The sequence below is a fragment of the Chaetura pelagica genome, unplaced genomic scaffold, assembly GCF_000747805.2.
Source record: "Chaetura pelagica isolate M959 unplaced genomic scaffold, ChaPel_1.0 scaffold204, whole genome shotgun sequence".
NCBI classification, from domain to species: domain Eukaryota; kingdom Metazoa; phylum Chordata; class Aves; order Apodiformes; family Apodidae; genus Chaetura; species Chaetura pelagica.
The window spans coordinates 226,461-241,991 of NW_009952876.1; the positions used below are offsets into that span (position 1 = coordinate 226,461).

Consider the following 15,531-nt stretch of genomic DNA (forward strand, 5'->3'; position numbering starts at 1 on the left):
TCCAGATGGATACACGTGACAAGTGGCATCCTCCAAGGCTCAGCACTGGGACTGGTGCTGTTTAACATAATTGTTGATGACAGGACAGTGTAACTGAGTGCACCCTCAGCAAGTTCACTGATGACACCAAACTGTTTTGTGAGGTTGATTCACTGGAGGGAACGGAGGCCACCCAGAGGGATCTTGACAGGCTGAAGAGTTGGGCTCATGCCAACCTCATTAAGTTCAACAAGGCCAAGTGCAAGGTCCTGCATCTGGGAGGGGGCACTGCCAAGCACAAATACAGGTTGGGCAGAGAATGGATTGAGAGCAGCCTTGAGGAGAAGGACCTGAGGATGTTAGTTGATTAAAAGCTCAACATGAGCCAGCAGTGTGCACTTACAGCCCAGAAAGCCAACTGTGCCATGGGCTGCATCAAAAGAAGTGTGGCCAGCAGGTCAAGGGAGATGATTCTCCCCATCTACTCTGCTCTCGTGAATACTGTGTCCAGTTCTGGAGCCCCCAAAATAGGAAGGACACGGAGCTATTGGAGCGAGTTCAGAGGAGGGCCACAAAGAGGATCAGAAGGCTGGAGCACCTCTCCTGTGAAGACATGTTGAGAGACTTAGGCTTGGTCAGCTTAGAGAAAAGAAGGCTCTGGGGAGACCTTACAGCGGTCTCCCAGCATCTGAGCAGGGCCTACAGGAAAGCTGGGGCAGGACTTTTTACACGAGCTTCTAGTGAGATGATGCCCTGTTCTGGTTTGGCAGGATTTTTGGTCGTGTGGGAACGGCCTCAGGAGTGGCTCTGGTAAGAAGCTGAGAAGCTCCCCCTGCTCCAAAAGCACCAAGGACCCATTAGAGGGACAACAGATGCACCTCTGTGATTAACATACAAAAGAACTGCTGTAACACCTGAGCAGCAGGTGAGAGTGAGCGAGCAGTCAGTCAGGAGGTAGAAAGAAAGAAGAGCTTTGCTGGTGAGGGGAAAGGCAATGCTGGGGTGAAAATGCTGGTGGTTGGTGAGGGAGAAGGGAAAGAAGGTGCCCAAGCAGAAGTTTCCCTGCAACCCATGGTGAGATGTCAGGCTGTCCCCCTGCACTCATGGAGGAATGTGGTGGAACATTCCCTGGGGAAACCAGGAGGGGTGAACTTGGCGAGTGGACTTGGATTTTGTGGCCAGTGAGTGAACTCTGATTACACAGCTTCGGAAGACCCCGGGCCAGGGGAGGTGGCTGTTCCCGAAGCCCCCGTGACTCTGTGGGAAGCCCAGGCTGGAACAGCTCTGGACCTCGTGGGAAGGACTCAGGAAGGAGAGGTTCGTGGAGGACTCTCTCCCATGGGAGGGACCCTGTGGGGAAGCAGGGAAGGAGGAGGAATGAGCAGCAGGAACCACCAGCCTGTAAACTGACTCTAAACCCCATCCCCTGTGCCCCTGTGCTGCTGGGGGGAGGGAGGGAGAGAAACCGGGAACAAAGTTATTTGGGCCTGGGAAGAAGGGAGGGGTGGGGTAACATATGCAAGCCCTGCTCTGTGTGTTGTCTGTGTCCTGTGTGTGTTTGATTTGTGGGAAGTTAAATTATTTTTTTCCCCAAGTTGGGTCTGTTTTGCCCAGGACTTTAACTGGTGAAGAACCCTCCTTGTCCTTTGTCTTTGCCCATGAGCTTCTAGTTGGGCTTTGTCCTTCCCATCCCAGTGTCTGTCTGTGTGTGGAGGCAGAGGAGCTGAGTGATCAGCCATGGAGCTGTTTCTTTGTTGTCATCTTAGGCCCAAAAGATTGGGATTTCAGAAATCAAAACCACTGATCAGTAATGTACTTCTGAAAAGCATCTGTGCTTTTCAGAAAATTTGCTTTTACTCTTTTTTTTAATTAGTCCACCACTAACACTGATTATCTGCCATTACCACATAAAAAGACCTTAAAGTTCACTCCTCTCTCCATTAATTGACCAAATGCACAATCTAATTCAAGAAATTATACAATAAGCAATATATAATTAAAAACTAACACACAAAGCAATGAATATGAAACACAACTGATCTGTTTTCATCCTGGTTCAGCATGTGAGCCCAGGCAGTTAAAAAAAATCACCACCAAGTGTAAAAGTTACACTAACAGAGTCTTTACCTAGCTACTCAAAGACAGGATTCTAGTCTTGTTTTATCTGACTTTTCAAGTAAGAACAATACATAGGTAAATTTACAACCACAGCAACGTAAGCATTCTACCCATTCATTTTTAACCACTTTTCCAGCCCATACTTGCTCTGTAAACAATTACTGTTCAAACATCATGACTTTGTGGCATTTTGCTTGTCTAAACTATGAAATAAGCAAGCTGAAATTGCTCCAGAAAATTCGATCAAACCAAAACCGACTGTAACAAAATACTACCCTGTCCAGAAAAATTTCATATTTTCTGTGAGTTTTTGATCCAATTAGATATTTTTAACAAGCACACTGTGGTTGCAGTGTTTACTGAGTTCATGAACTAAATTCTTACAGAACAAAATTGGTCTGAGTACATTAAGTAATATTCCAAAAAGTACTACTTACTGAAGATTGTGATTTGGGCTGTTTGTTGGACCTGAAAACATAAAACAAACAAACATTGTTGGCAAGTTTTACTAAAAGACAACAGCATAAAAATATAAATAGCAATATAAAGGAAAATGTCTCTTTTTGGAAGGTTTGTCTCAAGATACAAACAAAATCCTCTGTGTTCCTGCACATGTTTATGTATTATTTTCAAAGCCACAAAATCCAAATCCCATGCATTTTCTGTCTGCTCAGGCAGCAATTTTAGTGGATTATCTCCCACTATAAAAACACAGGCTTTTAAAAAGACACTGTGTTATCTTGATACACCCCTTACCTCTTAATAAGCTGCACCTGAGCCTTACTGTCAAGAGTCTATGTTATGGCAAGGCCATGCTCTTAATATTTGTCATAGCAGGAACAGGAGACAATACCCAGAATTTAATTAATCACTAGAAATTAAACTGTGGATTTAACTATTTTTATCATAAAATGAGAAGAAATTTTAGGAAATTGTCTCTAGACTATTATTTTTTTTTCCTTTTGTTTCAGAACGAAGCTAACAAAATGTTTGCCTTCCAGGTTGGATGATTCAGTCTCCAAAATGCAATATAAGTACTTTTTGAAAGGTGTGGTCTATCTTCAGCTGTCAAAGGGCTGAATTTGGCCAGGCTTCACATAGCAGTAGAGACAGGGTATTTCACAAGGATGGGCCCAGCACTATAAACATCAGATAGAAAACTACTTCTTCTTCAGTTTCTTTTACAGAGTTCAGCAGTGCAGTGAAAACTTCAGGCAATGAAATGTCAACTTTTCATACTTTAGACTGGCACTTCTTTATATTTTTTTCTTCACTATGTATTTACAGACTTTTCCATCTGAATTACTTTCTTTTACTGCCAGTAAACTGGTATCAAGCTCAACCAGTAAGTTCTGCACTGGGGGAGAGGCTCCAGGGCAGTGGCTTTATTTATTTCCTTTCATGTTAAGAATTCTTCTTAAAATATCTAATTCAATTCTCATTATGCTATTGTAAAAACTAATACTGAGTCTACATAGCTGTCTGAGTAATTATAAAAGCCAGGAACTCACCGAGCCTTACAAACAACACTCCAGTTGCAGTTATCGTCTTCATTCCATTTGAAGCCACACACTGATAATATCCTGTATCTGTAGTATCCAGATCCTGAATTCTCAGACGCGAACCATAATCTGTTTTTCTGATGATGATCCTCCTTGGCTCCTGAACCACAGGAGCATCATTTTTTAGCCATCTGACATTTGGAGGTGGATTTCCTGCTACTTTGCAGTGGAGGATTGCTGTCTGCCCCTGTACTACTGTGATATTGTTTACTGGTTCCAAAAAGGTCAGGAAGTAACCTAAGAAGGGTAAAACATCAGAAAAGATCAAACTTAATTCATGTTGCAATAAAAGGCTGCCCAAAAGCACATTTTTAAGAGGGGATCTTGGAAACAGTTTCAGTTTTCTTTTAAGCATATAGTTCAAAAAACACTGTCCTAGGGGCAGTATTGCATCACACTCCAATTTGTCTTTCATGATTGCATGTTTGTCTATAGGTAGGTATGCAGATGCAAGCATGAGTTAATGCCATCACAATCATAAATCCCTTTGTGGACTTGTATTCTGAAGCAACAATGACTTTTTCTGATTAGTTTCTACATCTTTTGGGAAAAGGTTAGTGCTATATCAGAAAAATACACCCTCATTCCATAAAAGAGTAATCCCAGTTGCAACCATATTAGAATATAATTACAATTTTGCCACTTAATCTTCTTACATCATAATTTGTCTTATAATATAACTCATAAATAAAACTGTAAAAGTTATTTTTAGATATTAAGAAACTCTTCAGATGAACCTTATTTGAATAGGTTTATCTTGCATTTGAATCTCAAATGGTAAACCTCACACTCAATGTAAAGAAAGAACGTTTCAATTGTGGAAGCCATATGTCATACAGAGGGCACTTTAAAATTGATAGGCTGCCATTTTTTACATGAAGTCCTAAAATAGTGCTAATTTGGACAAATAAAGGTCTGTATGGATTTGAGTACATGGATTTAGTTTTATAAATTGAAACTAAAAGAACTATTTTGTGGTTTGTTGAAAGTAGAAGGCTTGTCAAGAAGCATGTTTGCTGTACTGCTGATCTCAAGTGATTAAAAAAAACAAATATTGATGTAAGAATACTGAAAAAAAAATTCTGTAGGTTATTATTTTTAAATTTAATTTGGTGTTAAGAGTGCAGCAACTGACAAACACTGTTGAAAGAACATAAACCCACTGAGATAATACTGTGATTGGCAAAACAAGACAAAAAATATCAAGCTGTCCTGCTGATATGTTTGTTTTGGTGAATTTATAGATTACATTTTTATTTCAGCTGGATCCAAATATCAAATAACATTGATGGATTTTCCCATGTGCCTTTTCCTGTAAGTTAAATTATTTTGCAGTTTTTAAATTAGGAAATAGTGTATTACTGTGCAGGAATCTAACACCAGTAATGCAATGGTCAACTTCTGCAGTCTAATTGCTGAAATACTTCCAAGAATATTGATGCTCTGCTTCAATTTATGTTTGACATGACCATGAAAATCACTTCCTCTATAATGGCTAGGTATAGCAATGGAGAGGGGAGCAGTATAAACGTCAGAATATGAGTTTTCAAAGACAGATTTTGCTGAAAAACTGAGTATTACATTGCTCTCTGCCACTGACCTTTCAAAAGTAATCCTGCTTTAATGAATAATATGTCACAAGTGGCGTCCTCCAGGGATCAATACCAGGCCCCACAATGTTCAGCATCTTCACAAATATCTTGGAAGATGGGATTGAAAACATCCTCACCAAGTTTGCTGATAAGACTGAACTGGGTGGTGATGTGGGCAGAAGGGAGAGTCATCTCAGAGAGAGACCTGGGCAGGCTGAAAGAAGGGGCAAGCAAGAACTGCATGGAGATTAATGCGTTCAAAGTTGTGCACATGGGTCAAAATAACCAAAGAGCACAGTACAGGCTAGAATGTGTGGCTGAGAAGCAGCCTTGCTGTGGGGGAGTTGGGGTTCCCGGTGGACAGCAAGCTCAAAAGCATAAGCAGAATGCTGTTTTGGTAACATCCTGGGCTGTGCCCATAGGGGCATTGCTAGCAGAGACAGAGATGTAATCAACCTAATACACTCAGTCAGACCATGCCTGTGTCTATCTCCACTCTTCAAAATTAAAAAAACTGACACAGAAATACTGGAGAGTGTCCAAAAGAGGGCCACAAAGATTACCAAAAGGCTAGAGAACCTGCCCTATGAGATAAAACACAAGTTGTGTTCTCCTCTATCCCTCCAGTTCCAGGGAATGCTGAATGGGTAAACAAGAAGACCCAACAGATCAATGGCTCCAAACCTGGTGCTACCAGTAGGACTCTGGGTTTTTTGACTATGGTGTGATTTACAGGACAACGTGCATGTTTGTAATGGATGGAAAAACCCTATCTCACATGGGGAAAAGGATATTAGGGCATGAGTTATCAGGGCTTTAAACCAGACTAAGAGGGGAACACGGATAAAACCAGGTCTACCAGAGATGAGCCCATGGTTGAAATGCCGAGGATGGGCCTGAAATCAATAGCCCAGCTCAAGTGCAATGAGAAGGAGCTGGAAGCCAGCAGGACAGCTATGAGGTAGTTGCCATAATGGTGGGATGACTGTCATGACTGGAATGCTGCAACGAATGGCTATAAGCTTGTCAGAAGGGATAGCCAATGAAGGAGAGGCGGTGATGTGGCTCTATTCATTAGGTAGTGTTTTGATTATATAGAGCTTCATTATAGTGATGATAAAGTTGAATGTTTATGGTTACAGATGAAGCAGAAGGCAAATAAGGCAGATATTCTGTTGACAGTATGTTACAGACCACCCAACCAGGATGAGGAGGCAGATGAAGTATTCTGTAAGCAGCTGTCTGAAGTCTCACAATCGCCAGCCCTTGTCCTATTTGGGGATTGCAACCCCCCAGACGTCTGCTGGAAATAAAACACAGCAAACACACTAGGAGGTTCCTTGAATGTGTGGATGATAACTTCCTGACTGTCCTGGCCTGGCACATGATGAAGCCTATTTTATTTTTACTGATTTTTTTTTCCTTTAGAGAATTTCCTTTTACCATTGGTCCATTTTCCTTTTTCCATTGGTCCCCAGACCCATGCACTCCTGACCCTCATCACTCTCCTCTCAGCTTCTGTCTGCTCTGCCGCTCTCTCCAGCAGCTCCAGGACATTTCAGAACTGTTCACAGCTCAGGAGATGCTGTGGGAGTTGCTGGGGGTGGGAGAGGCAAGAGGGGTTTGCACATTCCTGAACACATTTGTATGTAATTGTACGTTTTTTATTTTATCATTAGGGTTTAATTAAAGCTGTCTAGTTTAGTTTTCAGTTCAGGAAGTCTCCCTCTCTTTATCATCTCTGTCCTTTCTCTACCTGGAGGAGGAGATTGAGAGCATTATTGTCACTGGTTTAATTGCCAATCCTGAGTCAAACCGTGAAACTTACACAACTGGTAAGCAAGCGGGGAGGTGCTTCACTGGACCTTCTGTTCACAAACAGAAAAGGACTAGTGGGAGATGTGGTAGTCAAGAGGCTGTCCTGGCCTTAGCAATCACAAAATGGTGAAGTTTTCACTTCTTAGAGATGTAAGGAGGGAGGTTAGAAAAACCACGACCTTGAACTTCCAGAGGGCAGACTTTGGCCTGTTCAGGACATGGGTTGAGAAAGTCCCTTGAGAGACAGTCCTGAAGTGCAAAGGCATCCAGGAAGGCTGATGCTCTTCAAGAAGGAAATCTTTAAGGGTCAGGATCAGGCTGTCCCACATGACAAGATCAAAAGGTGGGGAAGGCAGACAGCCTGGCTGAACAGGAAGCTTTTGTTGGGACTTGGAGAAAAAAGAAGTGTGTACAACCTTTAGAAGAAGGGACAGGCAACTAAACAGGAGTACAGAGATCTCATTGGATCATACAGAGCAAAAATCAGGAAGGCAAAAGCCCATCTGGAGATCAGCTTGGCCAGTGAAAGCCAAAACAAAGCTTTTCTAAATGCATGAACAGTAAAAAAAAAAAAAAAGGAAAAAAAAGGGCGGGGGGAGGATCTCCATTCCTTACTTGTTGCAGGTGGGAACATTGCAACCAAGGATGAAGAAAAGGCTGAGCTAGTTAATGCCTTCTTTTGCTCCGTCTTTAAAAGTTAAACCAGCTACCCCAAGGGCATTCAGCCTCCTGAGCTGGAAGATAAAGACAGAGAACAGAACCACCTCCCATAATTCAGGTGGAAGCAGTTAATGATCTGCTTCTGTACCTGGACACACACAGCTCTATGGGACCTGATGGGATCCACCTGAGAGTGCTGAGGGAGCTGGCAGGGGAGCTGGCTAAGCCTCTCCATCATTTATCAACAATCCTGGTCAATAGGGGAGGTCCCAGGTGACTAGAGGGTGGCTAATGTGATGCCCATCTGCAAGAAGGGCCAGAAGGAGGATCCAGGGAACTACAGGCCTGTCAGCCTGACCTTAGTACTGGGAAAGATCATGGAGACTCATCTTGAGTGAGCTCACACAGCACGTGCAGGTCAGCCAGGGGACCAGGGCCAGCCAGCATGGGTTTATGAAAGAGAGGGCTTGCTTGACCAACCTAGCAGCATACCGAGGGGCCTACAAGAACACTGGGGAGTGACTTTTTAGAAGGGCATGTAGTGAGAGTACAAGGTGTAATGGATTAAGACTTGAAGAGGGAAGATTTAGATTAGACATTAGGAAGAAATTATTTAATGTGAGGGTTGTAAGACACTAGAGCAGGGTGCACAGGGAAGTTGTGGATGCTCCCTCCCTGGAAATGTTCAAGGACACATTGGATGAGGCTCTGGCAACCTGGTATAGTGGGAGGTGCCCCAGTCAATGCATGGGGTTGGATCTAGTTATCTTTAAGATCCCTTCCAATCCTATCCATGCTATTATTCTATGATTCCATGAAACAAGCAATAAATACTCTATATAAAATATTTAGGGCTTGCTATGCATAAACAGCATTACTAAACTTGTAAATATCTTATTATAAACAATTATATGGTTCTATGATTTGGGGTATAAATATCAAATTTAATTTAAAAAATAAATTTGTATAATAATAGAATCAAAGAACTATTCAGGTTGGAAAAGACCCTTGAGATCACCAACTCCAACCATCGTCCTTACTCTACAAAGTTCTCCCCTAAACCCTAAACCATATCTACCAGCACCATATCCAAATGACTCTTAAACACATCCAGGGATGGTGACTCAACTGCCTTCCTCAGCAGCCTATTCCAGTGTCAAACCACTCTCTCTGTGAAGAATTTTCTCCTAATGTCCAGACTAAACCTCCTCTGTTGCAGCTTGAAGCCATTCCCTCTTGTTCTGTCGCTAATTACCTGTGAAAAGAAATCAGCACCAAACTCTCTACAATGACCTTTCAGGTAGTTGTAGAGACTGATGAGGTCTCCCCTCAGCCTCCTCTTCCTCAAACTAAACATTCCCAGCTCTTTCAAGCATTCTTCATAAGATTTATTCTCTAGGCTCTTCACCAGCTTCATTGCCCTCTGTACTCGCTCCAGCACCTCGATATCTCTCTTGAATGGAGGTGCCCAAAACTGGACACAATACTCCAGGGGTGGCCTCACCAGTGCCCCCCAGTACAGGAGGACAGTCAGCTCTCTACTTCTGCTGGTCACACTATTTCTAATACAGGCCAGGATGCCATTGGCTTTCTTGGCTACCTGCAATTTTTAGTGTTACACAAATAGTATTGTTATATACTACTTTCTATACTCTGGCATGGTTCCATGGGTCATTGAAATGAAGGAAAATGCTTCCTTTGCCTTCAGGGGTGTATGGCTTGGCTTAAAGTACTTCAAAGGGAAAGTTACCTGGTAGATATTTCAGCATGTGCTTTAAGTGAAGACTCTAAAATAAATTTTTCTTTTATTATTTCTAACATACTGTACAACTAATATTAGCATATATTTTGTTTGAACAGAATAAGAACTGTTCCATTAAGAAGCTGTGAGAGGACAATGCAATTCAATCTGTATGTTACATTATACTATCATACTTTATGTACCCTTTGGACAAAGTAGCATAGGGAAATGACTGACATGGATTCTGGCAAAACCTTTTCATATTTTTAAATGCCTTTGTTAGGTTGCCAATATTTCTTATTTTAAAATGGAGGAAATGAGATATAAATATATCAAATAGAATTCCACAGCAAATCAGAATTAAGATGACAGGTCTACTTTTTATGTTTTGGCAAGAATATAAAAATAAACTTTTCTTGCATGTGTCAAATCATTGTCAACATATGCACAAGAATAGATACTAAGCCAAAAACATAAGAAGTGCAGCTATCACCAAAAGCTCACGTGGATATTATTTTTCATAGTTTTATTCATATTATCCTAGCACTTGGATGTCCAAGTTATTGTCTCAAACCTTATGTGTGTTCCGGAGAAAATGAGGATATCTGATGAGATAATAATCCATTTTTTGTGGGACATTCTGCATTGCACATGGGAAGCAAGCACTGAATGTCCAATTTCTGAGAAAAAGAAAGGAAAAGCCCATAAACCCACCTTTTAAGTATTACAGAACACATCAGAACTCCAAACTGTGTTTGGTTTAGATACTCAAAGGTAAAAATTAGTTCTTAAAAATCAAAACAAAACAAAACAAAACCAAAACCAAACCAAAACAAATATTTTTGTCTGCATAACTGTATACAACTTAGAACATTTTCAGATTAATACTATACGATTTTCCAATATTCAAGACAACTAAAAATACAAATATTATGATTTGTTTAAAAAGCAGTGTGGGTTTTTTTCTCCTCAGCCCTCTGCTTTTTCTGTCTTTGTCCATCTCCAGCAGTTTTTCTTTGTTTTCAAATAACTTTTTGTTCATTTTTTTTTTTTTTTTTGTGATAGAACTACAAAAGCATGGTATCTCTCAACACAATTCTTTCAAATGACAAGCCTCTGTAATGATGTTTTAAACCTAATATAACTTTAAACACAGAAGATTTTTTGGGAAACCATTTTAAGCAATCAGTCTAATGATATTTCCATTAGAAGCAAATTCATTATTTCCTGTAAGACACAAATATTCATCTAGGAAATTTTAGCTTATGCAATGACTGATTAGTAACAAGTAAAGACTTGAGGAAGATACCATTGATCCCAAATGGGGCATAGATCACACCATCACATGTTAGCAGGTGGTGGGAGTCCAGCAAAGGGAATCTTTACACAAGTAAACCAGGGGTGAAAATACACTGGGAAACACCTCCTGAACCAGAATAAGTTCCCAGAAAAACTTGTGCAGAAACCACAGTTAAGGTCATAATTTCTCCTGGAGTAAACCAGTTCACTCTGTCTCAGCTATTGCAGGCTGCCCTTGCCCATGCATTTATTTAATTATTATATTGTATTGCTCTAAAAGTTCCATCAGATATTAATTATGATGTAAGATTCCACTGGCATCTCAACTATGCTTTAAGGGTTCATATTTTATCCTTTAATACCTTCCCCAAGCTTATTTTAAGAGCATTAAAATGTAAGCAGTGAGCCCACTCCATGATGAGGACTGTTTTCAGCTTGTGCCACAACTCTTGCATTTATTTGTGATTAACAGATACGTTCTTTTTCTGCTCTGGGCTTCAGAAAGTGAAACTTCCTGTCGACATTGTCCTGGCTGATCCTATACTGCAGTGAGAGAGAGGGAACTTCGCTACTTCCCCAAGATCCCTGACAGGAAGAGCTTGCGAAGTACAGGATGGTTGACATAAAGCAGAGCAAGACTCAGCACGCAGTGAGCCTGGGTGTTTCCAGAGAGAAGGATGGAGCTGACATACTTTTATCTCTTGAGCAAGGGAAAGATTAGGAACCAGAGAGAGCTTGTTAGTGTTTGTTGCAAAATGGAAAGCCACCAGGAGACACTCAATTGATACAGAGATTGGGGAAAGGATCATCTTCGCAAAGAGTCACTGGGCTACGTGTTTGTGTTCAAATCCTTTTATTTTTATTACAAACCAGATATACGATCTTCCACAACAAATGCTCACTGTTCTGCTCTGGTTTTCAGTAAAACATTGTACAGATGAAGTGTTTTTCTGGTGGTTCAGGTGCTCACTTCAAAGAAACAGAGAAAGACAAATACTCCTCAAAGCCTTAGCTGAGTCATGGTCCATACAACCAACTATCTGAATGCTAGCTTCTCTTGCAAGGAGGGCCTACCAGCTTTTAAAAAGTGCATATTATTATTACCTTGCTTAACCTGTTACTTCTTTGGAGACAGGACCATTTTTCAGGACTTGGAGAAGATTTAGAGAAGACAGTGACCTATACACTTAGTAGTTCTAAAGTGGCTCTTACATGGGGCATTATTAAAGCCTATTTACTGTTGTTTTCATTCCTCTTTTGTGTCCATTCTATGATCAGAAAGAAACTAAGAGGTCATAAACAAATCAGAATAACTAATCATTTCTCAAGGAAGAAAAGCAAGTTGGTGTCATGGAAGAAACTGAAGGTCTCTTTCTAATGGTCTCAAGGGTATGCACAAACTGTGAAGTGGAATTGTCCAATGAGTTTAAAAAAAACCCCTGCTACCTCGTTATCATACAGAAACACATGGGTTAACATTTCAACCAAAGAAAGAAAACAAAGCAGAACAAAACATACAAAAAAACAAAACAAAACCAAAACAAACAAAAAAAAAAAGCCAAGAAAGGGATTTTTGCTTATTTGGAGAATTTTTTAGCCATGAAATTTTTAGCCAATGAGGCCATTTCCAGAACAGACATGCTGGAAACTAACAGCCAATCCTAATACCAATGAGCCTTACAAGAACAAGGGCCTCTTCCCCTTCCCCCCCCCCCCTTTTTTTTTTTTCCTGAAGGAAATACAAACTCCTTATGATGCAGAAATGTTTCAGATGTGATTAATCACTTCCTTAGACAGGTATTGCCTGTGGCCCTGCAAAAAAAGGAAATAACTGCAACTTCTTTCTCAGCAAGAATTTAACCAAGTAATGTCACATGAAAAAACATTTTATTTTATGTCTTAAAAGCTCAGAAACAACAAAAAAGTAAAGTAATTGACAAGTAAACAAGGCTGTCAGATGCAGTTAAAAATTAAACATGGACCTCTTCCCATCGAAAATGACAGGTATGTATGTGAGTGCAGAGTGGATAAAACAACTGTAGCACACAGTGCTCCTGGCAGAAATGACTGTTGCTGAAATTTATTCCCATAATGAAGGACACAGTTGAATTTTCTAAAACTGTTTGAGAGCTTCAGGAAGTGGGAAAGGGCTAAGGAACACATCAAGTCTTCCTCCCAAAGAGGGACACAGTCCCATACTCATGATCAGTAAGAATCTGGTAAAGATTTGCAAACAAAAACACATCTGCTTTTATCCAACTAAGGATGGAAATTAGTGGTAGATTCTGAAAAAAAGCTTCTAATGAACCTAGTCAAGTTAAGAAAACTAACTAGCATTCCAAGTGAAGCACATTAAGGATTACATTACACTGGGTATCTATGAGAACAGAGACTATATTCCAAGGTACTCTCAAAATTTATGCTCCTCTGAAAGACAAGCTCCAAGAAGAACATCTGACCACCACCTCAGAGCTTCGTAAGCTTTGTGTGCTCATCTTCTTGAGAACACTAAAAATTAGGCAGAAATCAGGATGAGCTCTTCATGCTACCAAGATTATCTGGAGATGTTTTCTAAGCACAAAGGTTGACTTCACTTCAGCAGTGCATCAATACAAGGAAAAGAATCTGTACTACAAGTGAGAAAAAACATTTTTTCAGTTGGAACACTGAAAAGGTCTTGCTTTGGGAAGCTGCACCACATTATGATTAGAATTACAACTTCCAATAAATATATACATTTCCAGATCCCAGAACAGCCTTTGGATCCAGAATTCAGGCAATAAAGTATTATAAGAACATACGATAAAGAAATTACTAAAAATTCTGCCATTACAATCTCTTCTGTTATGTTGGGGTTTTTTAGTGACTAATACTCAGAATCACTTAAAAAGAAGTATTCCTGTGTTGCCAGGGGCTAGATTGAATTATCTCAAACCAAAGATAGTTAGAGATACTAAGACTTAAGATGTACTTATCGATACCAAGTGTGGCATTGTACAAAATTAAATCATTTTCATGGCACCAACATGACAGAAAATATGCTAGGGAGATAATAACAGCCTACTGTGGTTGGGTGAAACACTTAATCCCTCAGTGTGGAGGGGACTGAACATGTTTTAAAATTACTTTTTGAATAGTCCTGTAACTTCGCTATCTCTTAGAATCAGAACTATTAAGTCACACAAAGCTGCCTTTCCTATTGACTTGTATTTACAAGTAAATCAAATAAACATATAATAACAGGATTCTTCTGGTCCTCTCTAAAGTATGCTTATATTTGGGTGGAGCAAATAAAAAGTAACTACAATTAATTTTACCTTTAGGTGTTGGAATTGGTCTCTCAAGTCCATCTGCATGACCTAAGGGGTCATTTGAATCTGGAATTTCCATTTCACCTAGAGGAAATTAAAATAAATGTTGAATTGAGGTTCTGAGTTAATCTTTCTCTTAAATAGTGTTACAACAGTGAGTTCAGTAAACTCATTCAGTCCAGATCCCGGTTCCAGAGCAGCAGACAGGAAACACCTACTAACAAGGTCAGGATTTATCCTTTGCAGATTAGAAAACTTTACAACCATTTACCCTGTGAACTGACCTTGTGCTTGGCAAATACTAACAGCATTAAAAACTACTTTTCAGTTCTTACCAGAGTGAAATTCACACAGTGATGAACCAGCAAATACTCGAGGTTTATTAACAATCTGTTACAAAATGGCACTGGAAAAGTTTGCTTTTCAAATTACATTACAGTAATTCAGATTCTATTTCTGGATGTCAAATTCATTACCTCTGCTGACTTTCTTAGCCTGTTCTCAGCCACATCCCTGGAGAATATCTCCCAGAAATGAAAATAGAATAACCATTTGCCAAATATCCCAAAGGGTGATGAAACAGACAGACATTTTTCTGTGTGCCCTCCTTGTTTGTGTTTAACACATTACAACAAGCTAGAAACAATGTTTAGGCAACAGCTGCTGTAGGAAGTGGACAATAATTCCATGTTCCTCTGCTTTCACAGGTCTTAAAAAATCATGACCATTATATAAAACAGGGATTCACCTGCCTAATCTCCCTTTTGGAAATATGATGCTGTGAGGAACAGAGCTGAACTTTTAAATCAGACCAAGCTATAGGGACACTTTCACTAAAACAACTTCTCAAATGACATCCCCTATATTTTTTGTATTTTCTAATTTACATTCAGTCACTGAAATTCCTTACCACCTTAGCAGAACTCCAAAAGAACACACAAATCTAAGTTCATCAGGATCTATAGTAAAAGATCAGGTTTTTTTGTTGTAGATTTGTAAGGGGTGCACATGGAAATATTTTGGGTAAAATGAAAGTAGAGAAAAGGTTCTGCCTCTTCCTTTTGTCATCTCCCTTTCCTTCAGACTAAACCCTACAACAACTCTCTGTAATTTAACAGCAATGAAAGGTAATAATCACATCCTTATCTTCTACCACATTATCAAAGAAGAAGAGAATCAGAACTGTCATTATTTTTTATTTTTCCTTTATGCTTTTACTCATTATTTGAGAACAGAAAATTTTAAAAACAGAAATTAAATACATATCCTCTGCCTCAGGCTGTGTCTTAGTCACAGAACTTGTCACAGTACTGCCACCTTATCACTACTCCATCTCTCTCTCTTGATCTCTCACTGCTTGAGCTTTCTAGCCTGGCAGCAATAATGATTTGACTTCAGCTGTGTGCTCATTCCCAGACACTGGAATTAAAGTGATGCTGAAGACCATGCTG

General features: G+C 40.0%; 1 protein-coding gene across 1 annotated transcript in view; it reads right to left on the bottom strand.

The window, feature by feature from the left end:
• Positions 1-14,159, bottom strand: part of ROR2 (receptor tyrosine kinase-like orphan receptor 2) — a 54,680-nt gene extending 40,521 nt beyond the window's left edge. The window contains exons 1-3 of the mRNA XM_009995266.1: positions 14,087-14,159; positions 3,609-3,896; positions 2,535-2,565 (exon numbers count right to left, since the gene is read on the bottom strand). Of these exons, the coding sequence (XP_009993568.1) occupies positions 2,535-2,565; positions 3,609-3,896; positions 14,087-14,159 (392 nt within the window). The remainder of the gene's footprint in view (positions 1-2,534; positions 2,566-3,608; positions 3,897-14,086) is intronic.
• Between the last annotated feature and the right edge of the window lie 1,372 nt (positions 14,160-15,531).